At 46.6% G+C, this 27558-nt stretch overlaps 2 protein-coding genes across 3 annotated transcripts in view; one reads left to right on the top strand and one right to left on the bottom strand.

The window, feature by feature from the left end:
- The window catches only part of TFB2M (transcription factor B2, mitochondrial), a 55624-nt gene extending 45850 nt beyond the window's left edge, over nucleotides 1-9774 (top strand). For both annotated transcript variants that reach the window (XM_068232088.1, XM_068232087.1), the window contains 2 exons: nucleotides 6637-6791; nucleotides 9342-9774. In XM_068232088.1, the coding sequence (XP_068088189.1) occupies nucleotides 6637-6791; nucleotides 9342-9537 (351 nt within the window). In that variant the 3' untranslated portion in view covers nucleotides 9538-9774. The remainder of the gene's footprint in view (nucleotides 1-6636; nucleotides 6792-9341) is intronic.
- Nucleotides 9775-18805: 9031 nt separating this feature from the next.
- Nucleotides 18806-20381, bottom strand: LOC137504822 (piggyBac transposable element-derived protein 4-like). The gene is made up of 2 exons (XM_068233412.1): nucleotides 19833-20381; nucleotides 18806-19594 (listed from the first exon to the last, which is right to left on the bottom strand). Exons 1-2 carry the CDS (start codon nucleotides 20379-20381, stop codon nucleotides 18806-18808), a joined length of 1338 nt encoding a protein of 445 aa, XP_068089513.1.
- Between the last annotated feature and the right edge of the window lie 7177 nt (nucleotides 20382-27558).

Below are 27558 nucleotides of genomic sequence, written 5' to 3'. Positions count from 1 at the left end.
TTTTACACATACCCATGCTGAGTGGGAGAAAGATCTCTGTAAATGGACAATTGTGTGTAAAAAAAAATAAAAAATTGTCATTTACAGAGATATTTCTTCCACCCAGCATGGGTATGTGTAAAAATACACCCCAAAACACATTATACTACTTCTCCTGAGTATGGCAATACCACATGTGTGGCACTTTTTTGCAGCCTAACTGCGCTAAGGGGTCCAAAGTTCAATGAGCACCTTTAGGCTTTACAGGGGTGCTTACAATTTAGCACCCCCCAAAATGTCGGGACAGTAAACACACCCCACAAATGACCCATTTTGGAAAGTAGACCCTTTAAGGTATTCAGAGAGGGGCATGGTGAGTCCGTGACAGATTTCATTTTTTTTTGTCGCAAGTTAGAAGAAATGGAAACTTTTTTTTTTTTTTTTGGTCACAAAGTGTCATTTTCCGCTTACTTGTGACAAAAAATAATATCTTCTATGAACTCATTATGCCTCTCAGTGAATACTTTGGGATGTCTTCTTTCCAAAATGGGGTCATTTGGGGGGTATTTATACTATCCTGGAATTCTAGCCCCTCATGAAACATGACAGGTGGTCAGAAAAGTCAGAGATGCTTGAAAATGGGAAAATTCACTTTTTGCACCATAGTTTGTAAACGCTATAACTTTTACCCAAACCAATAAATATACACTGAATGGTTTTTTTTTTTATCCAAAACATGTTTGTCCACATTTTTCGCGCTGCATGTATACAGAAATTTTACTTTATTTGAAAACTGTCAGCACAGAAAGTTAAAAAAAATCATTTTTTTTCCAAAATTCATGTCTTTTTTGATGAATATAATAAAAAGTAAAAATCGCAGGAGCAATCAAATAGCACCAAAAGAAAGCTTTATTAGTAACAAGAAAAGGAGCCAAAATTCATTTAGGTGGTAGGTTGTATGAGCGAGCAATAAACCGTGAAAGCTGCAGTGGTCTGAATGGAAAAAAAGTGGCCGGTCCTTAAGGGGTAGAAAGCCCTAGGTCCTCAAGTGGTTAAGCAATACCAGTTGCCTGGCTATCCTGCTGATCCTTTGCCTCTAATACTTTTAGCCACACACCCTGAACAAGCATGCAGCAGGTCAGATGTTCCTGACATTTTTTGTCAGGTCTGACAAGATTAGCTGCATGCTTGTTTCTGTTGTGATCCAGACACTACTGCAGCCTAATAGACTAGCAGGGCTGCCAGGCAACTAGTATTGGTTAAGAGGAAATAAATATGGCAGCCTGCATATACTTCTCGCTTCAGGTTCCTTTTAGGCCTCGTTCACATTGCGTTCCGTTCGCATGGCCGTCCGCTTTGGACGCGTCTTGTGTGTTTTTGTCTTTTTTTTTTTCCGCTTCCCGGCGATTACCTGTGTGTTTAGTTTTTTTTTTTGTTTAGTAAAAACACTTTTCTAAGCGATTTTGCCAAGTGGTTAAGTTTTTTTTTCACTTCCTGACGTTAGTCAGGAAGTGAACTCTTTGAACCGGAAAATAATAAAAGCAATGTATTTATTCTTAAAAATGCGATTTTGCGTTTCTCCTATACCTTCCATTGAGGCGGAATCTACCCGAAAATGGTCCAGGCGCCGCTTTGCTGTCCACCCAGCACACGACCCACGCTGATATGAACCTTCTCATAGACATTCATTGCACAAGCTTTCGGGGGGTGTTTTTTTAAAAAGCACATGCGGGTGAAAAAAATGCCGAAAATGCCTGCAGTGTGAACGAGCCCTTAAACAGTTATGAGTAGCATGGTCAGTGTTTTTAGTATTAAAAGTGTAAAATTACTTTTTCTGCTATTTTCAAACAATTTCACAAGACTGTAGCCCTGTCTTACTTGAATCTAAAGGTCTTCACAAGTAAGACAAGGCTACAGTCTTTTAAAGTTCTTAATTTATCATTCTTCAACTAAACAGTTGAGGAAAGAAAACTTTTTTTTTGGGGGGGGGGGGGGGGGGGGGATCAAATTAAAATAGCAGAACAGTCATTTTACATCTCCAATACAAAACCTTTGTGTCAGGATGAGGGCTCTTTTACACTACACGCAGTTCCTATTTTTGATGCGATTAAAAAAAAAAAATCCTGCATGCTGCATTTTTTTTTTTTGCGATTTCCGTGTGTTGGTGGCATCCAGTGAAAATCGGAATCGCAATTTGTAGTGTAAAAGAAGCCTAAAACCTTTGTGTACTGGACTACAGTCTTTTCCTAAAATGTTATTGTATGTGTGGCCTTAGGAAGGTCATGGTTATAAAAGGGGTTATGTTTTTTTTATACCTTGTGTGGTCATTTCCTGTCTGTATCATGCTGGGAGCCTGTCATTCTGCTGGAGTGTGGCTTTACCCTCAGCACTATTTGGGTGAAATAAGAGATACATATAGTGCTCCAGCACAACAAATGAAAGCGAAGTAGTGGCATATTGTAATCCTAATAGGACCCAGAGGCATTTTGTGTGAACAATGACATGCCTCTGGGTGTGCCAGCACATACAAGGTACAGTGTTTCTGTTGCTGGGGGTTTGTCAGGAAAGAACAGTTCTAATATAGTAAGCTTCTGATATATGCCAATGTCTAAGATAAGAAAACACTGGGTTATTATAGGAACAATTGTACTTTTATTCTTAAATCACAAATCTTCTAAGTAGCGGACATAAAGTGTAGACACGATTTCAGAAATCCAATTCACGAAATAATTGCCTTACACTTGTTTCACGGGCTAAAGCTGCTTCCTCAGAGGCATACATGTTCATACATGTTCATTCAGGGTTACCCTCTGTCCATAGCTGCAATAGCCGTTATAAAAATGCTATTGTTATTGTATTATAAGACAAACAGACAAATGGGGTGGCATCGTCATCCTAGATTGAGCCAGCTACCTATACGAAGGATATAGACTTTTACATGACTCTACCACCTATCAGAAACTAGCCGGAGATCCTACCTCTCAGTTTCGAACTGAGTTAAAGGTATTAGTGCATAAAGCCAGACCATAAGAAATCATCACGAAGGAGGAAGTAAAGTTCGTGATAAAGGAACATCCCCTTATATCCTATTTTTATCACAGCCCCAAGATCCATAAATGCCAGACCAAACCACCAGGAAAGCCTATTGTGGCAGGAATGGATGGGATACTAGCACCTCTTTCTGAATACTTGGACTATTTTTTTACAGCCAATGGTTAACCACACGAAAGCTTGCACTAGGGATTCCGGTTTCGTGTTAGATATTCTCAAGGACTTTGAGTGGAAAGACAGCTACATATTGAGTTCATTATATACATGTATACCCCACCCCAAAGGTTTGGAAGCAGTTAACTTCTTTCTCACTTCCGACGGAACCTTCCATCATGCACAGACACAGTTCATTCTGGATCTCCTAAAATTCTCGCTCTCCCACAACTATTTTACATTCGCAGGAGAATTCTATCTACAGAGTGGCACGGCTGTGGGGGCGGGGTTTGCCCCAAGTTTTGCTAATCTCTACATGGCTTACTGGGAAGATTACATCTGGGCTAACAAACCCGTACCTCCGATACATCGATGACATCTTCTTAGTATGGGATGGGACAAAGGAGAAACTTTCTGACTTCCAAACCTATTGCAATCAAAACAGCTTTGGGCTCCAATTCACTGGGACTGACAGCCGAGAAGAGAGTGTCTAGATCTCAAACTATCACATAAAAATGGGAACATACAGTCACAAACCCATTTTAAACCAACATCGGCCAATTCTTTCTTACACAAAGAGAGCTGCCATTACCCTATATGGATCCCTCGCAGTCTATTCTGCCGACTGAGAAGAAACTACCATTACTGAGGACTACAAGGACCAAGGTGACTACCTTACACGAAAATTTATTGAAAAAGGTCACGACAGATCTATAATAAAGAAGGCGCAGGAAGAATTTGAGACCAGAATAATACCTCGTAATACCAGGAAGAGCGATAACAGAAGACCTGGTCCCAATTTTGTAACTACCTATAACACAAATTCTGGGCAGATAAACCACATTATCAAATCCAATTGGCCATTCTTATTCAGAGATCCTATACTTGCTAAACAATTACCAGATCTACTTCAAACCATCTTTAGAAAGGCCAAATCCTTAACCTGCTGAGCGTTCTGGACGAGCTGAGCTCGTCCAGAGACGCCGGAGGGTGCCGCTCCGGCCCTGCTGGGCCGATTTAAACGAAATAAAAAGGAGCACACGCAGCCGGCACTTTACCAGCCGCGTGTGCTACCTGATCTCCGCCGCGGCGCGGCGGCGAAAGAGGGTCCCCCCAGCCGCCCGAGCCCAGCGCAGCCAGACCAAACAGTTCCGGCCAGCGCTAAGGGCTGGATCGGAGGTGGCTGACGTCCATGATGTCACTCCGCTCGTCGCCATGGCGACGAGGAAAGCAAAACAAGAAGGGCCGCTCATCGCGGCCCTTCTTGTTACTTCTGATCGCCGGAGGCGATCAGAAGTGCGGATTAGGAGCGCCCTCTAGTGGGCTTTAATGCAGCCAACTTTCAGTTGGCTGCATGAAATAGTTTTTTTTTTTTATTAAAAAAAAAACGTCCGGTCGCCAGCCTGGCGATCTTAATAGAACACCAGGCAGGTTAAAGAACAAAATGGCTAAAAGCAACATTGGGGCCAGAGAGGAACATGTATCTTGAAACGGCCCAACGATCATGGAGAACTACATGTGCAGCAAACCTAGGTGCAAATGTTGCAGATTCAGAAAACATTGTTGCAAATCGTTAGAAATCGAAAATATGATTCAATATGATTCAGATCAAGCAGTTCATCACTTGTGCCACCCCCTTTGTCATATCTCTTGTCATGCAAATGCTGCAAATACTATATGGGCAGAACCACCCGCTCCTTGCGTGAACGGTTTGGTGAACACAGACGAGGGATCAAAGATAGCCTACAAGGCCACAGCGCGCCCAGACACTTCCTGGAAAATCACTATCAGTAGTCGGCCTGGAGGCCATTTCAAATGAACTGCCGGAAGGTGTAAGATTCTGGAGGTTATGTGAAAGAGAAGCCTCCTGGATCTCAACACGTTGTCTCCCCTGGGTCTCAATGAAGAAGTGGAAATTGTAAACTTGATCTAAATCCTCTCCTAGGAACACCCCCCCCCTCCCTTTTTTTTTTTCTTTTGTGTTTCGTTCTTCCCTTGAAATCCCTTTACCCCTCCGTACTCATGTGACAGCAGCTTCCACTGCTGTGAGCTTCAGCCTGAGCACACATGACGCTTCCACCCACCACCAAGGCAACGCAAATTCACCCGCCCCTTGATGACGCACATTCCTTGTCACCGCGGCCCAGTCCGCCCTGCTCCTATACGTCCATGCATCTTTTTGTTCGCATGTTTCCTAGACGACGAGCCACGTGGGACGCGCCACATTTGATTGGCTGAGTAGCTCACGCCCCCCGACGTCCTGCCTCGCGCTTGTTTCCCTGCCCCTCTCCTTGTCATGATTCTGTTCATGTGGGGACTCGGGGCCAATACATTGCGCTGCACTTTCATTACCTGGTTGATACAACAACCAGTCAATCATCCTCCGCCCCAGCAACCTCTGGTGCATGCGTGGAACCATTTTTCCTGCAAATTCCTGCGGGTCACTGTGGTTACCCTATTCGCTTAATTCATTATCCGCTTAGATCCTCAGAGTATATATACTCGTGTGCGAGCTGGCAGACATCGCCAGATAAAGGCGAGAATTCGCCAAAATGCATTGACACTGCCAGCATACGAACACCAGAAGGGACAGCCGAACAGCCACCCAACCCTCAACCACCCGGGCACAGACTTCCGCAGGCCACGGCAGGTCAGCAGGAGGCATCCCCGAGGTCACCCGGATTGGGCACAGCCCATCGCTACGGGTTCATTTCATTTTTAATCTAGTAAGTGCAATTTGTCCTTGCGCAAATTTTATAATATTGTTTTACACTATAGAGCGCTCCTCCCCTCCTTTTTTTCTGTTTTTTTTCATAGCTGCAATAGCATGGATTCGTCATAGATTATCACCTATCACTACAGATTGCAGTCTGGCATTCTCTATGACCTGCACTTGATGAACATGTATACTGTATGCCTCTGAGGAAGTGGCTTTTGGCAGGGAAACACACGTCTGGCAGTTCTTTTGTGAATTGGGTTTCTGAAATGTCTGCACTCTATCCGCTACTTAAAAGATTTGTGATTGAAGAATAAAAGCACAATTGTTCCTATAAAAACCCAGTGTTATCTTGGACATTGGCATATATAGTGCACTATTGTGGGGTAGAACTGAACTACTTGTTTTTATTGTGGGTATTATTGCAGAAACTTCTGATATATTTAACTACTTTTCCTGGTCCTTTGGAGGTTACTATAAAGGGATTCTACTGTAACTAAATGAATCAAATGTTTAACCAAATTTTATTCTTTCAGGAAGTTATAAAGGATTCAATAATGTCTTCACTAAGCTTTATGAATTATGTTATACTAGGATTGGAAATAAAGATTGGATATGTTGGAAATAATCGATTGGACAGTGATTCTGCTAGAAAATCTCATAGTGTTTTTAACTAGCATTAGAAAGCTAAATATTTTCTTTTGAATCTGAAATGACTGATTTTAGTTTTATTTTAGCGAAAGAATCCAGATGGCCATATGTGTTTAGTACGCATAACTCCACGTAGAGACTTGTTCTCTGAAGATTTTTCACCTGCAAATGGCAAGAAGTTTATCAACATGGTAAAACAGTGCCTTGTACAGCGAAAGTCGAGAGCAGTAGATAGACTCAAGTAAGTTATTCAATGCGCACCTGTTTACATTTTCCTACTAGCATATTGAGTGGTGTGGTACAGTGAAGCATAACGGCCGCTTCGTAACACTGCAACGGTGTGCGGAATTGCATGCATTTCATTGCTGCAAAACGTATAACAGTGACAGTGAAGCATACTTTGCATTGACTGTATGCTTCTCTGTACTTCACTTTATGCGACAACACACAAATAACGCGCAGCTGCACTTTCTCGATGAATTGTGTTCCTGCTGTCTTAAGGAAGCCAAAGCAACGGTCTCTGTGAACCTATCCTGAACATTTTCTTTACCAAGATGCTTGAATGAAAAGGTTGTTTTTGTCATTTATTGAACATTTGGGGGCTTGTTAATAAGGAAAAGGTGATCTGAAAACAAATCGCCACTTACTTGTGACCCATCATATCTCACTCTAAAGCCTAATACACCTGTATGTGGCTGGATCGTGTACTAAGCTATCCTTGGCACAGGGGAGGTTCGAATTGCTGCTCTTTTGATTCAGTAAGCCCGCACCTATTCAGTAGGAGACCTTAGGTAAGACTCCATAACACAGCAGCAATTCATTTCAGCACCAAAGCTGGGCACCGTCATAGCAGCAATGCTATGCTGCCCGCCCCACGTAAGAGTAATTCGGGGATCCAGCAATTGCCAGACCCTGAATTAGATCTCCCTTGGAGTTGCTACAACTTGGATAGGGAAATAGTATTTAACACCGCCGGGGAGTTTTGCGGCAGCAGAGATAGACGTCATTCAGCTCGCCCTGCAACCACCTGCCCGGCGCCTGAATATGTACCCCCATTACACTTCTTAAAGCCTATAGAGGGCGCCCTAGTGGCTGTTGACTTGCATACTACACTGTCATGGTCAAAAGGTTTGAGAATGACGCAAATACTGGTTTCATACAAAATTTGCTGCTTCGGTTTAGAAAAAATCTTTTTGTCAGTTGTTGCTGTGTTGTATTAAAGTATTATTACAAACATTTTATAAGTTTCAAAGAGACAAGGTTTCAAAATTTGCAGTGTTGGCCCTTCTGTTTCAAGACTTCTGCAATTCGCCCTGGCATGCTGTCAATCAACTTCTGACTGATGGCAATACATTCTTTCATAATCAATGCTTGGAGTTAGAATTTGTGTGTGTGTGTGTGTGTGTGTGTGGGGGGGGGGGGGGGGAGGTTGTCCACTCTCCTCTTGAGGATTGACCACCCTCCTCTTGAGGATTGACCACAAGTTCTCAGTTGGATTAAGGTTTGGGGAATTTCCAGGGCATGAAACCAAAATTTATTATTATTCAATAGTTCCCGAGCCACTTAGTTATTAATTTGGCCTTATGGCTTTATGCTTCATCGTGATGGTAAAGGCACTGCTTTTCACCAAACTGTTCTTGGGGGGCTGGAAGAAGTTGTAGGATGTTTTGGTACCCTTCGTTATTCATGGCTATGTTTTTGGGCAAAATTGTGAGTGGACCCACTTCCTTGGATGAGAAAGCCCCACACATGAATGGCCTAAGGATGCTTTACTATGGGCATGAGGCAGGACTGATGGTAGCACTCATTTTTTCTTCTCCAGAATAATTTTGCCAGATGGCCCAAACATTCAGAAAGGGGCTTCATCAGAGAACATGTCTTTTCCCCAGTCCTCTGCAGTCCAATTCCTGTACTTTTTGCAGAATATCAGCCTGTCCTTGGTGGTTTTTCTTGGAGAGAAGAGGCTTCTTTGATTCCCTTCTTGACACCAGGCCGTCCTCCAGGCCTTCACCTCACTGTGTGTGCAGATGCACTCACTCCTGCATGCTGCCATTTCTGAGCATCTGCAACTGAATCATATTTGGGGATGGTCCTGGCTTTTGCTGGGCTTTCTTGAGCACCCAGAAGCACTCTTCACAACATTTGCACCTTTCTCCTTGAACTTTTTAAATATCTGATAAATGGCAGCAATATCCTTCCCTGTGAAGCCTATTTTATGCAATGCAATGATGGCTGCACGTGTTTTTTTGAGGTACCATGGTTAACAGAAAAAGAACAATGATTTCAAGCATCAACCCCCTTTTCAAGCATCCTGTCTGCTTTTCTTACTCAATCAGCATGACAGAATGATCTCCAGCTTTGTGCTCAACACTATCTTACCTGTGTTAACAAGAAGATTTCTGAAATTATCTCAGCAGGTCCTTTTGTGGTAGGGCTAAAATGCCGTGGAAATTTTTTTTTTAAGGGGGGAGGTATTAAGTTCATATTTATGGCAAAGAAGAACTTTGCGATTCATTTAATCACTCTTCACAACATTCTGGGGTAAATGCAAATTGCCATCATTAAAACTGAAGTACCAAACTTTGGGAAGACCAGTATTTTCACCAGTCTCAAAACTTTAGGCCATGACTGTACAGCCCAGATGCTTGTCTAGCCTGTATCTTACACCTGCACTTTACTGTTCACTGTGGACCATTTTTTTCCATATTCTGTTTACTTTTATGCCCATCTTTATGTTAGCTTTACTATGCTGTTAAATTTCCATTAATACATTTTATTTTTTTATATAAAGGTACTGGAATCCAGGAAATGGAGAACAGATGTTGGAACTTTTAAAGCTGCCAAAAAATGCAATAACAGGAAATATCTCTCCGCAACAGTATAAACTTTTATTTGAGATTATAACACATTCAGAGGACTTCCATGAAGAACTTGTGTTTGATGATATGTATAGCCTAGAGGAGGAAAGGAATTTTGTCCCCTGCTAATGCTTATGGAGAAAATAAGCTTGTGGTCTTCATTAACATCTAGATGCCCGCTCGTTGGTGTAACTGACATGTGCTGAATATTGAAGAATTGAGCATGGAGTAATACTGACTTATACTTCTTCCCAATTGATACTTTCCAGTCAAAATACATACATTTTAGCAGGAATATGATGGAAACCAATCAAACCTGGATAAGATTGTGTTGATTGATGCAATAAAAAAAATTGTTCCCGGAAATGACCTGCTGCTAGTTGTTGTTGTGACCTATTTCGTGCTAATGTATAGCATTTTTAGTATTCTAAAAACTATTGCTGCATATTAGAAGTCATGACTTTTGAAAAGCCAAATAACCAAATCTGCTGCCATTTGGGATTATGACATTTTGTCACTTGCATTTGCACGGTGAATGCAAAATAGCTGAAATATTGCAACGCCCCAATATGAATACTTTCCTGGCACGGAGTACTGAGACCCGAAAACAAAGCCGCAGTGCACCTGTGCGATAGCACGGACCCGCTCGGGCTACCGGATTGCTTATGCATGTGCAGTAGCATGGACCCAGTTGGGCTCAACTTTTACTGAATGAAGCAGAGTGGGTCCATGCTAGTGCACATGCATGAGCTGTCGACAAGCCATTTTCTTGGGGGGGAGGGGGGGGGGCAGTTGCAGTGTTCTCCCGGCTACGGGCGCGCGCTGTAGGACGCGTGCAGGACGGCCTGTGCTGTAAGTCCCGAGCCGGACGAGGATCCTGGGGGAGCGGTGGGCATAAGGTGGTAGTATATGCCTGCACCCCCCCTTTCTCCAAAATTTTTGACCACCGTTATCCTTAAAAAAAAAAAGTCATTTTTAGGAGTAGGAGGATAAATACAATTGCTTATCTCATCAGTTTATTTTCATCTCGGGTTTGCTTTAATAAATGTTGCATAACTAGAAGGAAGCTCAGCTTCCCGATCCTCTGCGACTCCTCCATTTTTGGCTGGAACCCACACTGAGCAGGTAGCGGTGGGTTTGTGCCTGGGCAGTAGCATGAAGGAAAAAAAAGTGCTCAAGCGTCTCCGTGCTACTTTGCAGGCACGGGCCATACTTTGCACCTCTGCAGGCTGGCTGCACAAATACATGGGGGGGCGGGCTAGTGTGTTTGTGAGCTATCTATTTTTTTTTTTTAATGAAGATTGTATAGAGGGCCCCAGTGCAATGCAGGAATGGCATAGGGAGACAGAGGAAGCTTCTAAATCATTCAGAGACCCCCCCCCCCCCCCCCCTCGGGTATCACAAAAGCTGTATACATTCCAAATCGGTCTACCCTGAAGTTTAGAATCAATAAGGCATGCTGGCAAAGAAAGTCTCTTAACCCCCATAGCAGTATTTCCAAGTGTTGCCCTGGGTTACTTTTCACTACAGTTAGCAGTGACCCCAAGCTACACTTGTGGAGACCACTAGGAGGGTTGGGTGGAGAGTGCGCAGCAGAGCTCTAAGAATCACTTACTTACCCGCAATCCAGCCACAGCAGCCTTCTCCGTTTCTGCCCCATTACTATACGGAGATAGCTGACTGTCACATGACAGCAGAGAGTGGTCTCAGCATAGGGAGGGAGCAGCACAACCCAGAGGACAGGAGGAAGACTTGCAGCATGTGACTGGATCCCAGAGGTGAGTGAGCTACAGGCTCCGCATTGCTGTGGGGGAAGAGGGCACATAATGAGGGAGAGCACTCTCTAGCTACCTGCACTGAGGGGGTGGGGGCTCTCTGACTACCTAAACGGGGGGTCACTCTCCTCCTACCTATACTTTGGAGACTTCTCTGGCTATTATGGAGGGGGGGGGGGATACTTTCTGGCTACTCATGGGGGGCATGCTCTGGCTTCCTAAACTAGGAGGTACACTGTGGCTGCCTATACTCCTGGAGTCATTCTCTAGCTGCTTAAATGGGCGGGCTTTCTGGAAAGAATCATACTGCTAAGTATACGCAGCCAGAGAAAACACTGCTTTTAGCAGATAAAATTTGGGAAGTTTTGTACTGCTAAAGGTGGCCACACACCATACAATTTTTTAAATATCTGTTCAATTTAAGAATTGCAATTAATTTTTCTGACTGATTGTAACCTTTCAAAAATATGACCAATGTACCACACACGTATGTTCAATTTTTCCCCAATTATGATAAAAAATGATTGAAAACTCTGACAAAATTGTTAGGGTGTGCATATCCATAAGATTGAAGAAAAATATCTGGCCACCTTAAAAGAGACCAAAAAGCCCTCCTACTAAAAAGCAATGCATGGTGTGATTTGCCTTCTTAAAATAGAAGGAAACGTGCAATAATTCAGTTTTGAGTGAACATTTGTGGTTACCCACAATACACCACTACTGAATATGCAAATTATCTCTATGCCCCTGTAAGCCAGGCTAGCATCCAGAACCGCTGGTGTGTAGCAAGCCTATAGCTTTAAATTGTTATGGCTGTAAAATTAAAAGCTATAGGCTTGCTATATGCCAGCGGTTCTGGATGCCAGCCTGGCTTACAGTGGCATAAAGAGATCATTTGCCAATGACTATCACTATTAATCACAACAAAATGATCTATAGCTTGTTATAGGCTTAAGCCAATCACAGCCGATCGCAGTGATTGGCTGACTGGGGGAGGGAGGGAAAATATTTAAAGACCTTTTTTATAAAATAAAAATATTTGTATAAAAAAAAAATTAAGTAAACATGGGGGGAGCGATCAGACCCCACCAACAGAGGGCTCTGTTTGTGGGAAGGGGGGGGGGGGGGTCGCTTGTGTGCTGAGTTGTGTGGCCCTGCAGCGAGCCCTTAAAGCTGCAGTGGCCTATTTAATTAAAAATTGCCTTGTCACTAGGGGGTCTAACACCGCAGTCCTCAAGTGGTTAAAGTGGTCTGCATGGCTGTCGTCTCCACAGGAAGCCGCTTCTAAAGATGATGCACAACAAAGCCTCCAAACAGTTTGCTGAAGACAAGCAGACTAAGGGCTCATTTTCATGGGCAATTGAACTGTGTGCTCAGCAAGCAGTTACCAGGCAGCAGCAAGCAGTTGTGAGAGTTTGAGAGGCTTTTCATTGCCTATCAACTACTCATGAAAAAGGGGCCTAAGGGCATGGATTACTGAAACTGTCCTGTGGTCTAATAAGACCAAGATAAATGTATTTGGTTCAGATTGTGCCTAGCATGTGTGGTGGCAGCTAGGTGATGAGTACAAAGACAAGGGTCTTGCCTACAGTCAAGCATGGTGATGGGGGTATCATGGTTTGGGACTGTAGGAGTGCACCAGAACTGAGGAGTAACTGTTTGAGGACACCATGAATGCCAACATGTACTGTGGCATACTGAAGCAGAGCATGAGCCCGTCCCTTCAGAAACTGGGCTGCAGGGCAGTATTCCCACATAACCCTGAACATACCTCTAAGATGACCATTGCCTTGCTTAAAGAGAACCTGAACTGAAAATTAAGTCAAAATAAACATACACGTCATAATTACCTCCTGTGTAGTCTACTCCTCAATAGCTTTCAAATACAGATTCATGCATTTATACAGGAAATTACAAAGGGAAGGAGAACCGAGAGCCCGATATGGTGTAGTAAGTTTAGGCAATTGGTATAATGAAAAGGAGTAAAAATTATACTCACAAACCAGGGTTACCTCCAGGCAACCACTGTATAGGCAGGTGAGGAGTTTGACCTGTCCCCACTCACGATTAAAAAGTCGCTCTCTGTAGCCGAGGAAAAAAAAGGGTATCCCCCTCCACCAATGGTGGATATATAATACAGTATAGGTTGAACAGAGGCGCCAAAAGAATAAAAGCAGTATTTAAAACGTTTAAAAATAGGATGAGGAGGCAGTGGTGGATCCGCCCCCTCCAAGCAAACACAGAAACACTGTGCAATATAACAAGAATAGATTTATTGGTACACTCCAGGGTATAGATATACAACGCGTTTCGCGGGTATAAGCCCGCTTCTTCAGGCAGTAGAAGTAGGAGTACACAGCAATCTGTCAGCAACACACCTGGCGCCTAAGGCGCCAGGTGTGTTGCTGACAGATTGCTGTGTACTCCTACTTCTACTGCCTGAAGAAGCGGGCTTATACCTGCGAAACGTGTTGTATATCTATACCCTGGAGTGTACCAATAAATCTATTCTTGTTATATTGCACAGTGTTTCTGTGTTTGCTTGGAGGGGGCGGATCCACCACTGCCTCCTCAGCTATTTTTAAACGTTTTAAATACTGCTTTCATTCTTTTGGCGCCTCTGTTCAACCTATACTGTATTATACAGGAAATTGTATGAGTTTGAACGACCCCCCCCCCAGGTTTACTACTGCTGTACCCATCCTCTTAGGCATATCCATCACAGGATGTTACCCTGTACATATAGTATCACACTGTCAAATGCTCAAGTGACATCATTGCCTGCGGATATGGAGGAAGGAGTCAGCTGTTGCAGAAGCGGGTCATTTTGCAAGATTAAAGTGGTATGAAATTTAGCATTTCTTCTTTGCTCTAAACTATTTTTAACAGCTGGGGTGTGAAGACTGAAACAGTCCTAGTTGCTGGTCACATTGTTTAGAATAAATTAATAATTCTGGTGCGTACGCAGAAAAATTAGGTGCAATACCTGGATGTGGCCCCTGCAATGGTGTGCTCCTCTGCTTAAGAAGGCAGTGTATTGTCATCTGCAGTTAAAGAAAGGTTGCAATTGAGAGCAGCAGCCTGTGCTGTATACTGTATTCCACAAATCTGCTCACAGCAAAACAGACGTTGCATGTGTATTGTGAGATACCCAAGCCAGTGGATAGGTTTGGAGGAGGTGGCAGCTCCAAGCAGCTAACAGCTGTCTGACTTAGACTTCATTTCCACAAGCAGCTGGTAGGCAGTGAAAAGCATCTCACAACTGCTTGCTGCTGCCTGGTAACTGCTTGCTGGGCAAACAGTTCAACTGCTTGTGGAAATGAGCCCGTAAATAGAATTCTTGCTTGCAGCTTTCAGTAGTATGGACAGGAAGGGCAAAGATGCCATGCTTTTAAAGGGACCCTGTGCAGACCGCGTGGGTATGCATTTAAGCATACTCACAAATACATGGTAATACCCCCTCACTTACCGGCTGTGATGTAAAGCAGTCTTGCCCTCAGTCCGGCCGCTGTAAATTACATTGGGGACGGCGACTGTCAGCAAAGTCAAGCTGTGACCCACGGAAGCTCCTCTGTGTACTGAGCAGAATGACATGCTGCTCGTGCAGAGATAGGCTGAGAAGGGGATGAAGGAAACCGGAGCATGCGCAGACCGCATAATCAGACTCCCGGTCCTGGGGTCACAGGGCGACTTTGCTGAGAGTCGCCCCAATGTAATTTACACTGGCCGGACCGGGGGGCAGAAAACTTTACAATCACGGCCAGTAAGTGAGGGGGTATTACCATGTATTCGTGGGTATGCTTTAATGCATACTCATGCAGTCTGCTCAGGGTCCCTTTAAATGCATGCTGCCAATGTGCGCAATCAGTAGACCTATACGACAAATCACAATAGGAGATGGGGAGGGTGCATGTATTTAATAAATAAAGGATTGGCACTCTACCAGAAAACTAATGAACAAAGATAAAATGGTGCACAGGCCCCCCAAAAATGGTGTGTGTACGGACGGTGTGGTAGAGACAAGTATACAGCATCTTTTACTGCTTACAGTCATGCAGATGTGAAGCTCTTGAGGGCCACATAAAATAGTGTGCGAAGCTGGATTCAGCCCATGAGCCTTGTGTTTGACATCTGTACTTTACAGCATAAAACCTACTACCAGAAAGAAAAAATGAGAACCGCATTCAAACAGCTAAGGTGCCCATACATCCATTTACTTGCCAACTGATCGACCATCCAATTCGATTATCGAATGAAAATTGGTGCCAAGTGCATGCCAAATCGACAATGTGACCAATTTCGGGGCAAGCATTTCAATTGGTCATGCTGCAAAATGTAGGGCAGTCACGGTCGAACAGGTGTGCGGCGGTAATGGCGAGCGACAAAACCCCCAGCACTGTCCCGCTAATGTCCAATGTGCCCCTCCTGGTGCCCAGTGTACTATACATCACCTGTCTATGGCTGACCGTTGGCTCCAAGCTCCGTCCTGTCCATACTATTGGGGGAGGGGGTACACTACAAAAGCCAGCAGATGCTGCCCATAGCCGGCCTTTGATATGAGCGACCGGAGCGGTCGCTCAGGGCGCCAGCTTCCAAGGGGGCGCCTATAGCTGGTTGCCTATACTCAGGGCACCTACACCTGGTTTCCTATACTGAGGGCACCTATAGCTGGCTACCTATACTGAGGGCTCCAACACTTGACTTCCTATACTGGGGACACCTATAGCTGGCTACCTATACTGAGGGAGGGCACCTACTCCTGGCTACCTATACTGGAGGCACCTATACCTGGCTACCTATCTATACTGAGTCTGAGGGCATTTTGGAGGGGGGGGGGGGTGCACTGCAGCTATAATGCGTGGTGCAAATCGTCAGTGCTGTGCTATCATTCTATATGGGGGAGGAGGCGGCTAACTGTCCCACTGATTGTTTTTATTAATATTCCTGAAAGGTTCTAGCCTTCATTTTTAAGTGTATTCATGATAATGCACGCTTTCCATCCATTCGTGGTTATTAATAGTATTTTTCTATTATACATATGTGACGTGTCACAGAGATCTGAGCATTTGGCATGCTGTGTCACAACATCAAAAAGGTTGGGAACCACTGTCCTAGGAGATATCTCAGGAGAAAAGGGGAATTGCATATGGCCTGTGCGTGCGTGCGTGTATATGCACGTAGGAAAAAAATGAGGGGGGGGGGGCACAACAATCGGGTTTCGCTCAGGGCACTGTGAAACCTAAGGCCAGCCCTGATGCTGCCAGTCGGTTGGAGAAGATGGCGCATCCTGTACGGGATTGGGGCCAGCAGAGCAGCACCCCTTAAGTAGTACGGCTCACACCCCCTAAGGCATAAAACATTAGGAACCTACCTTATGGCCAGGTTCATTTTTAAAAGAAAGAAAATTCTGGTGCTTACGTCACTTTAAAAGGACACCTGAAGTGAGAGGGATATCGATGCCAGTTGCCTGACTGTCCTGCTGAATAGAGATGGCCTGAACTGTTCCAGGCGAACTTTTGGTGGTTCGCATTCACCAGCGAAGGTGAACTTTTGCGGAAGTTCGGTTCGCCCCCATAGTGCGCCATTAGGGTCAACTTTGACCCTCTACATCACAGTCAGCAGGCACATTGTAGCCAATTAGGCTACACTCTCTCCTGGAGCCACCCCCCCCCCTTATAAAAGGCAGGCAGCGCTGGCTTTTACACTCACTTGTGTGCCTGCAGTAATTAGTGAAGGGACAGCTCTCATAGGGAAAGATTAGTTAGGCTCTTGTAGGCTTGTTAGCTTGCTCCTGGCTGATTGTTATTGCTAAAATAGCACCCCTCAACAGCTCTTTTGAGAGCTAATGTTCTCCTGATTGTTTTTTTTGTGTGTTGCCCACTGACACTGCATTATACAGCCCTATCTGTTGCAGCTGGACCTTGGTAATTGCTATTACTGTGCCAGCCAGGCCCTGCCTAACTATCTATACTGGGAAATCTACCTATGCCTACCTAACTACTGGGGCACCTACTTACCTATACGGGGACACCTACCTATGCCTACCTACCTATACTGGGACACCTACCTATGCCTACCTACCTATTCTGGGACTCCTACCTATGCCTAGCTAACTACTGGGGCACCTACCTATGCCTATCTACCTATACTGGGACACCTACCTATGCCTACCTACCTATACTGGGGCACCTACCTATGCCTACCTACATACAAGAAGATAAGGTCGTTGCTTCATTGTGGACAGACCAAATTTGATCAGCTGGACAGTCACTGTTGTTCTGTCATTGAGCTACCCCAGCCCGGCGACCATATGGGCTTGAACACCGCCACGACCTGCACTCTGGCCATGGTGCGCACCAGTCCAGCACGGCAGTCACTACGCAAACAGCTGTTTGCGGTGTGTTACACAGTGAGTTTGGTGCGTCAGGGTGAAGTAGTACTCTAATTACACTCCCTGATTGATGTATACACATGCAAGATGTTTGAAAGCACATTAGTCCTGCAATTTAGCATTCAATGTGATTTCTGCCCTTAAAACGCTGCTTTGTGTCAAATCCAGATTTTTCCCCGGGACTTTTGGCGTCTATCCCACTCATCCATGCCACCCTCCAGGTGTTAGACCCCTTGAAACATCTTTTCCATCACTTTTGTGGCCAGCATAAGTGTTTCTAGTTTTCAAAGTTCGCATCCCCATTGAAGTCTATTGCGGTTCGCAAAAGTTCGCGAACCTAAAATCGGAGTTTCGGGCCAACGCTACTTCTGATTCTTCTGGTTACTAGTATCTGAATCACAACCCTGAAACAAGTATGCAGATGATCCAGTCAGCGCACCTGATCTGCATGTTTGTTCAGGTGCTATGGCTAAACATTTTATAGACAGGATCATCAGGACAGCCAGGGATGGGCTCACGACTAATCACGAGTCCGTAAAGACTCAAATTCATAATTAAAATGAGCCTTCGTTGCCGTAGTTGTGCGGCTGGATGATAAGGGTTTATTTACCCACAATTCTGCATTCCTGCCTGTGCTCCAAATAGCGTACAGGCATCCTATTGGACGCGTTGCAAGCCTCACTACGCACACTTCCTCCTTCAAGCCGGAAGGAGGAAGTGCGTAGTGGTGAGGCTTGCAACACGTCCGTGCAAGCTATTTGGAGCGCAGGCAGGACGGTGGAATTGTGGGTAAATCACCCCTTACATCCAGCCACACAGCTGCAGCAATGAAGGCTCATTTTAATTACGAATTTGAGTCCTTATGGACTCGTGATTAGTCGTGAGCCCATCCCTGAGGACAGCCAGGAAACTGGTATTGTTTAAAAGGAAATAAATATGGCATCCTCCATATACCTCTACTTTCAGGTTAACCTCCTGGGCGTTTCAATTCTCCCCTAATTTCTGCCCAAAAAAGTCTATGGAATTTTCCAATGAATTTTTTTTTTTTAATATTTCAGGCCTGTAACTGACCAAATCATTAGCAAACAAGGTTCTAGTGCTTATCCTAAGCATAATAAAATAATAAAACATGAAAATCATGGCAAAAACAACCATTTAATAGTAACAATACGTAAACAAAACATCTTAATTCAGATCAAGCAGCAGTTGCAGCACAAAAAGTATTGAAACATCAATACACTTCCTGAGTATGAAATATTTTAAAGCAAGGGACAGCACAAAGTCCTACATCACATTCAGGGCAGTAAAAGCGCGTCTCCTTGCGCCCCTTTTTTCCATTCGGCCCCCTCTTAGAGCAGCACACCACGCACATGCGGGTAGGTGTTGCTTTGCGCTCAGTGGGTGGCACATGCTCTACAAAATGACGTCCTGTTAGTCGCACTGGATTTACGACATAGGAGGCACGACGTCCTGGTCTATTCGCCTCAGTTTGTGGTTGCTGATGTTGTAAGCATATTTCCTCACAAACCTTCAAAATGTAGTCAAAGTGAGGAAGAGGCCTGTCATTTTGTTTCTTGTAGAGGACATAAGAATTCCAAAGACACTGCTCCACCAGATGTCTAAAGATTTTCTTGTAATATTTGCGCTGCTGTTTGCGCACAACGGGGTAGAATGTTATACACTGGTCAGCACGGTCCACCCCACCCATTGTCTGATTATAATCCAGAATGACCTGTGGTTTCTGGATTGTCTTCCCAGCACGATTCTTGGCTGCAGCAGTGTCATTGTTATGGACTGTTGACAAAACGGAAACATCTTTCTTGTCCTTCCAGCGGAGGGCCATCAGTTTACCCTTCTGCCATGCTGTGATTTCCCCTGGCTTCAGCTTCTGAGCTGAAAAGGCTGATGGCAGATTGCGACGGTTAGGCCGGACAGTGCCATATGAATCAGTCTTGTGTCTGATGAGGTGTTCATATAGTTCAGGGGAGGTGTAGTAATTATCTGTGGTCAGGCAATATCCCTGACCAAGAAGCGGTGAAATGAGGCAGAGGACAGAGGCGGATGCAAGGCCAAACTGGCTGTAGCTGGGGTCAAATTGTGTGCCTTTGCCTGTGTATATTATGGCATTCCAAATATATCCGGAATTAGATTCGCATAAATACAAACGATTTTATCCCAAATCTGGCACGCTTGGAAGATATATACTGTTTCCAGGCAAGTCTCCCCTTATACGCGATTAGGCTTTCATCCACGCTAACGTCTCTTTCTGGAACATACACGGACTGAAATTTGCGTATGACCATTTGAAATAGGTCGTAGATCTTCCACAGTTTGGGGGCAGGATGAGTGGCCTCATCAAAGGTCTCATTATTCATGAAATTCAGGTTTTTCATGATGAGGCTAAATCTGTTTTCTGACATGACAGTCGCAAAAAAAGGTGTAACAATTAGTCGGTTGGTGCTCCAATATGATGTCTGGTGGGGTTTCCCCACAACCCCCTGGAGGATGAGGATGGCCAGGAATAGCCGTATCTCATCCTGGGTGACTGGTTCCCACCTTTTTCCCCTAGCAAACCTCCTGAATGGACCAGGCTGCTGTTCCGCATAGCGGTTGGTCTCCTCCACTATAATTTGGATTATGGCCTCGTCCAAAAAAAGTTTCAAATAGGCCAGGGGGTTAGGATCACAGGGAACTTTTTGGCCGGGTTCGCCTGTAAATGGGAATCGTGGGGTTGGGGGCAGGATTATTCTGGGTAGGGTCTTTAGCGATCCATGTGCGGATGCTCTCAACCTCTTCGGTGAAGTCATCGCTGTCAGACTGAGTCAGACGATGACATGTTCGCCACATAGCTGTCACTTGAGTCTGAGAAAAACATCTGCTCATCCTCGCTGTCCTCAAACTCCTGCATCAGGGTTCGCGGGGAGGGGCGTCTACGGGAGCTGGAAGCCATAGCAGGGCAGGTGGCAGAAAAAACGTGGTCGTTATTCGGAGAAAGGGTCAAATCCAGGCAGCAATCAAAGCGTCGTCGTTATCCACAAGCAAGGGTCAAATCCAGGCGGCAATCAATAGAATAGTCGATAGTCCAAAGCAGAAAGATCAGCAGAAATATATCAGTGCAAGTGTCAGCAATTTCAAAGAGTAAATGGTGTTTTTTTTTTCTTTTGTCTTTTGTTTACTTTTCAAATTTGTTTTTTTTTACTGTGTATTGGATTGGATACAGGTGCATTCAATCCAATACAAATTCAAATTTACCGCCATGCCCCCTAGCGTCGACCTCACAACGTCATTACGTAGGAGACGCGGAAGGAGACGCAAAAGGAGGCGTAAGGACCGGAGGACGGGATCGGAAGGCCACAAGGACGGGATCGGAAGGCCACGAGGATGGGATTGGAGGCCCAGAGGCGGGATCGGAAGGCCCAGAGGCGGAATCGGAAGGCCCGGGACGATCGCGGAAGTCCCGGGACGATCGCGGAAGGAGACGCGACGAAGGTGACGCCATGGAGGGACCGGAGGGGACCAGAGGGGATCAGAGGACGGGCTCAGGAGGATCGGAGACCTACCGGAGGATGATCACAGCAATCCCTGTACCCGGCGCACCTGGCAACACATGGTACAGTCTGGGGAACTTTTTTTTTTTTTACCCCGACACTGTATCGGGATTATCTAAATGGGCATCTTTTTTCACCCCGATACAGTGTCGGGATTATCTGACAGAGGGTTAAAGGGATCCCGAGAGACAAATGGAGGCTGGCATATTTATTTTTTAACCAATAAGTTGCCTGGCAGTCCTGCTGATTTTTCTGGTCAGTAGCATTTTAATTACACACCTGAAACAAGCATGGAGCTAATCCTGTCAGAAACAACTGATCTGCATGGTTGTACAGGGTCAGTTGCTAAAAGTAATAGAGGCAGAGGATCACCAGGACAGCCATGCAATGTGCATTGCTTACAAGTAAATACATTTTAGCCTCCATTTGTCTGTCACCTACTGTGACCAGATTTTTCTGGGACCAGGGTGGCAGGGGATAGAGGGGAAGGAGGGCCAATGTCAAGAGATGGACAAGCATGGGATATTACATTACATACCAACACAGATTAACAGGGCCATGCAGAGGATCCTCAAGAGGGGGTGCTCAATTTTTAAAAAGGGGTACCAATCAATTGTGAAACATTATTTATATAATTCCCCGCAAAAGCAGTATTAGGCCGTCTCCCCCCCCCCCCCCCGCTTCATTTCCTTGATAGCAGTGTCAGGCACATTTAGTGTGCACTCTCTCAACCCCTTTTACAGGTGAAACGCAAAAAAATAGAATATTGCGGTAAAAGTCAATTTATTTCAGTAAAGCGGAACTGAAGGATTTTTTTTTATACAATTTAATAATATGAGTATGTACCTTAAGGCTACTTTCACACCAAGACCTTGCGTTTTAAGGGACGTTAAGGTTGCATAACGTGCCCCTAACGCAACGTGGTGGTGGTGGTGTTGAAGTTGGACGTCTGAGCTGCTTTATGCGGGCTCTCAAAGCAGCTGCTCCAGGATAGTGATGGGAAGTCCGGATCTTTTTAAGGATTCGGATCATTCGAATTGGATCATTGAAAAGATCTGGATCTTTGAACCGAATCATTTGAATCATTTTACTAGGGAAGCAGACTGGGTGAAATGACTAGCAGGACAGGACTTTCCCTGCACTGTGAGGTTGTGTGGTGAGGAGCTCCTGGAGGTCTCCTGGTGGATTGCTTGTAGCCGACTTTGCTGCTTCCTCTTGGGCTTGTGGTGAACTTGAGGTCCTTGCTCCAGGCCTTGGGCCTAGCAGGGGCCTTGCCTATTGTAACCGGTCGCTCCAGGCATGGAGCGGCCGGCTCATACCCCCCGTCACTTCACCTTACCTGGGGGGAGGAGAGATGAACGCTGATAAGGTGGTGGCCTGGTTCCAGGAGGTGAAGGAGCTCTCTGAAAGCCTGGGGGAGTTGGAAAAAAAACTTTAAAAGCATCAGGTACAGACATGGGCTCAGTTGGAAGCCAGAGCTCCTAAAGACTGATTCTACTTTAATATGCTTGAAAGCTGAAATTAAAGACAGGAAGAAAAGGCTGGCCTATCTGGAAAGTATTGGCGGTCCCCTGTCTGAACATACAAAGCACAAAAAGTGGTTTAATAAAATGCTGCAGCCGATATCAGATCTGGATTCTGATGATGACAACACGGATAAGTGCATCATAGTGGAGAGTGACAGCATGTCTAAAGAGGCCACCCCGTGGGTGAAAACCATGCAGCCCGAGGGGAGTATGACTACCATCAAAGGTGAGGAGGAACAAGTACCCAGCCCTGTGGTGGATGCCCGGGAGGGTGCTGGGGGTGCCTGTGCTGCTGCCCCTGCTGCCGGGGGTCTGGGTGGCATACGTGCTGCTGGGGCCTTTGGTGAGGTTGGGGGTAGTGGTGCGGGTGCCGCCAGTGCCCAAACTATGGTTGCTGCCCCCCCCCCTCTAAGTCACCTGGAGGTGGTGGTGTGGCTGAGGCTGTAATGGCCCCCCCGGGTGTCCGCACGGAATTCACCCCCTGGTGGAACCTCAGGGCCTGCATCGGGGTCACTACCGGTTGCTCCTGTGGGGTCTGGGGTGAAGCTGGGGGAGGATGAGTGCACCCAGGGCTCAGGGGAACGCTTACCTGATGGAATGGATACCATCCAAGATGGCGCTGGCAGCCGGATCGGCGTGGTGAAAACGCCGCAGTCACTTCCGGTTCGCCAGCCGGAGGTGACGCACGCGGCCGGAAAGCTGCATGCGCAGCCGCCAAGCGGACTTTTTGGTGACGCCAACGCGGCCATTACTTCGCATAGAGACGGAATTCCTGAAGGGGAGGCGGAATTGAAAGCCAATGCACAGGTGCAGTTGCCAGGCGGATTTCCTGAAAGAGTTGCGGCCATTTGCGTGGATGGAGGTGGAAGCCTGCAAGCAGAGGCGGAAGTGGAGGGTAAGGAGGCGGACACACATGCAGATGAGGAGGAGGGGCTACGAGTGGACTCAGAAAGCGTGAAGGATAGTGAGGGAACTGTCCTGGGACCTTTGGAGTCTGCTAGGGATGTAGTTTTGAAAGGAGAAGGTATGAAACTGGCCAAGGAGCAAAGTCTAGAGGCAAGTCTTTCTGGAGAAGAACTTTTTGATGGGAATTCTTCTATCTATGATGGGGCCGAGACTCCTGGACCTGCTAGCCCTGCTATAAGCCTGGAGGACGATGCAGGACTTGAATTATTGGCCCAGGATCTTCTTGCAGAGCCTGGTGGCGCAAACCAGGGCCCTCTTGTGGATCATGATGGAACTGATGGACATGAATCATCGGATGGTGAGAAACCAATTTCTTCTTTATCCACTAAGAGAGCAAAAAAGGGTAGAAATAAATACAGTAAAGCTGTAAGGCTTGAGTTAGAGTTCGAGGATGGAAGGGGTAAAAGAAGGGCATGCAGTAATGCTGCTTCTCCTTCTGAGATAGAGGAGACGGATCTCTCTTCTGGGGAGGATAGGCGTCAGGGAAGTGGTGTAAAAAATAAAGATGTTAAGGGAAGCAGGAAAACTCCTGCTTTCCGTCAGGAATCTGAAGGTGGGGATATTTTGGTGGACACTGGGAAGGTCCAGAGGAGAGTTATGCCTGCAGGGATTGCTAAAATGTTTGAAAAAAACCTTCTCTCAGATTTTTGCTCAGATGATGAGAGTGGGAGTGAGAAAGGGAAAGGAAAAAGTAGAAAGAAGAAGAAAAAGACGAAACACCTAGAGCCTCCTCCAGTAGCCGTGGAGAACTTAGTGACTGAGTTTAAGACGGCCAATGTTACTTACAGGCTGGAGAAGGACAGGCTCATCATTATAGATGACCACTCCAATGAGACGGTCATCCTGATGGTGGAACCGGGGGGGTATTTTGGTGGCTTGTATCTGGTGGGCATGGGTGACCCCAATTGTGGGCTCCAACTAGAGTTCCGGGCAGACGGGAAAAAGTTTGTAGTAGAAAACGATATAATTAAAAGGCACAATTTTGAGGGTCGCATGGAATGGATGGAGACCATTTTTGGGCTTGGGCCGAATGCCCCCAGATACGGGCCCCCTCCTCCCCCCGTTTTCACCGTGGATGGTAATGATGTTGGTAACAAGACCGTGAGTGTTGTTGATGCTGGTGCGGGGGCTGCTAGGGGTGCTACTACTGAGCCGGAGCCGCCGGAGCTTGAGAGCGTGGTAAGGGTGGGCTTTCCAGCCCTGGGTCCTGCTGCAAACCCGGGGGCCCTCGCTCCTCTGGCGGCTTCGGCTCGGGGTACTCCCTTGGCCAAACCGGTTTCATATTCCAAGGCTGCAAGAGGTCCTGCTCCAGGGAGGAGAGTCTTGGCTCCCCTGGAGACAGAATCAGAGGCCTATACCCCAGGCCGAAGAAATGTTGTGCGACTAAAGTGGGAGCACACATCGGTGATTCCTTCTAAGAAGGCTTTCATCCAGTATTTACTCGGCCTGGGGGTTAGGCCCGCGGATCTTTTCGCGATTCTGGCTCCAGGGGACCCCCCACAGTACTATGATGTGTCCTTCCTCTCCCAGCACGGCATGGAAGCCTTCTTAGAAGAGAGGTTAAAGGAGTCGTTAGGAGGGGAATGGCACGGCTTCCAGGTCAACCCTCTCTCGAGGCTGTCGCTGGAGAGGAAGGCACACATCGTGGTGCAAAACGAGAGTATTCCGGTACGGGACCTGATGACCTGGATCCAGCATTACGCTGACATTGTGTCCCCGCCACATAGGGTCCTGGACGAGCTCGGGATCTGGTGGGGGGAATATGAGGTGGCGATCAAACTCCATGTTAAGGAGGGGCTCGTCACCCATGTTCCCGTTCCGCCCTTATAGGGTCGGGATAAAGTAATTACGTTCTACCCGGGCCAACCCAGGACCTGCAATAGATGTGGCAAGCGGGGACATCTTGCCAGTGGTTGCCCAGATCCTAGGTGCGGTCGGTGCCAGGAGTTCGGGCACTCTACCTCATCCTGTAGGCGCATAAAGTGCAACTTTTGTTTTGAATTTGGGCACCCCTACACAGAGTGCCCGGTCTCCTGGGCCGCGATGCCCTCGGATCTGAAAAGGGCCATGTTGGCCGGTATGGAGGAGAATCAGGAGGTCTCTGTGTCGGCTCCCAGTGTTTCTGTCCAGCCTGTCTTAGCTCCTAATGTGTCAGAGTCTGCTGTTAACCCGTCCTCTGTAGTCCCTTCCCCTGTTTCTCCTCCAGCCAGCATGGCCCCTGTGGGGCAGTCTGGGCCCGGGTCATCGGCCTTCCTCCGGGATGCTGCTCGTGGTGGTGGTGACTCTCCTCCCAAGGAGCAGCAACCTAGGCCTGAAAGGAATAGGAGGGGTGGGGGTCTCAAACCTCTCCCCCCTGTTCCTGTACCAAACCCTCCTGCCCCTCAACCTGCTCCCAGGAGGAGAAATCCTCCTGCGCCCATCCCCTCTGCCACTGTCCCTCTCCCTCGTCCTCCTGCCCCCCTGCTCCTGGTCTGCCCCCGCCCACTCCTGCCCCTCCTGCTACTGTTTTGTCCCCTCCCGCTCCGGCCCCTCCTGTTTCAGTTCTGCCCCTTCCCACTCCTGCCCCTCCTGCTTCAGTTTTGCCCCCTCCTGCCCCTTCTGTTCCAGTTGTGCCCCCTCTCCCTCCTCCTGACCCTCCTTTCCCTTCCCCTTCTGGCAGTAGGGCTGCCTTTCCTCCTGTTGGCCCGTTGTCTGCGGCTTTCTCCTTTTCTGCCCCCAGTCCAACAGGGGCTGCCTTTGCCCCGTGGAAGCGGGAGCACTTATCACTAGAAGAGAGGGAGTACCTAGAACAGCGCTTTAAGACAAAGAAAAAAAAGGCCAGTAGTGCTAAGTCCTTGTCCAAGGCCCCCCCTGAGGAAAAAAGGGAGGCCAAGAGATCGGCCATTACCCAGAGGAGGAAAAAGGACAAGGTAGATCTTAGCCTATCCAATAGGTTTGAAGTCCTGGCCAACTCTCGCCTCGCTTCAGAGGAGGAAGAGATGGTGGTTGGGAGTCCTGATGCTGGTGGGGAAGCATTGTAGCTTTGTGTTTATGTCTTTTCCTTTTTGTAAATGTCGTCTTTTTTCTTTAGTTTTTGTTTCTTGTTCAAGGAAGCATAAAGGGAAACCTTAATCATTCTGATGGCGGTTCCCCCACCACTCATGTTGGCAACGATCAACGTTGCCAGCATTAAAATGACCAGAGCTCGAAAATTGGCTTTTTCGATTTTGGCTGCCCTTGAGGTTGATGTTTTCTTCCTGCAGGAGACCAGGCTCACCTCTATGGCTGACCTCTGGTTGGCTGAGAGGGACTGGGTGTCCGGTCCGAGTTTTTGGTCTCTTGCGGGAGAGCCTGGTAGTGGTGTGGCGGTCCTCTTTAGGGCCGACATGGTAACTTGCCGGCGAATTATTGAGGTGGAGATGGGTAGGTGTCTGGTCTTAGACGTCTGCGTGAGGGGGCAGGATCTCCGGCTAATTAACATCTATGCCGACCCCAAGTCTAAGGGGGAGAGAAAGCACCTCTTCACACAGGTCAGGCCATTCCTTTTTTCAGCCTATCCTGTGATCCTGGGTGGTGATTTTAACACCATCACTAGGGCCATGGACAGGGCAAGGGCCCAGGTCCGGATAGGCGTTGATAGTAAGTTTTTAGCTAAATTAGTTGTTGAGGCTGATCTGGTGGACGTGCACGTTCGCCATTCACCGGATCTCACGGGGTTCACCTTTTATAGAGGTAGTAGTAGGTCTAGGATAGATAGGTTTTTTGTTTCGGAGGGCCTCATCACTTCAACTCCCAAGTTGTTGGCGGTGGAGTTCTCTGATCACCTTATTCTGTCGGTGGGCTTGAATGCTTCGGATGCTCCTCCTAGGGGTAGGGGTATGTGGAGGATGAATTCGTCCCTGATGCTGGAAGATGAGGTGAGACAATCCTTCGAGGAGTTTTTTCATGCACAGGTCTCTATCCTG

The sequence above is a fragment of the Hyperolius riggenbachi genome, chromosome 4 (assembly GCF_040937935.1).
Source record: "Hyperolius riggenbachi isolate aHypRig1 chromosome 4, aHypRig1.pri, whole genome shotgun sequence".
NCBI classification, from domain to species: domain Eukaryota; kingdom Metazoa; phylum Chordata; class Amphibia; order Anura; family Hyperoliidae; genus Hyperolius; species Hyperolius riggenbachi.
The sequence above is the reverse complement of the archived record's forward strand: the minus strand, read 5'-3'. Positions and strand labels throughout refer to the sequence as shown.

What these genes read in the sequence shown, in the direction of transcription:
- LOC137504822 (XM_068233412.1), bottom strand. Translation starts at nt 20,381, where the DNA reads ATGACTTCACCGAAGAGGTTGAGAGCATCCGCACATGGATCGCTAAAG. An exon ending in TGTATGTTCCAGAAAGAGAC is followed by an intron (nt 19,595 to 19,832) that starts GTTAGCGTGGAT and finishes CTTCTTGGTCAG; the next exon opens with GGATATTGCCTGACCACAGA.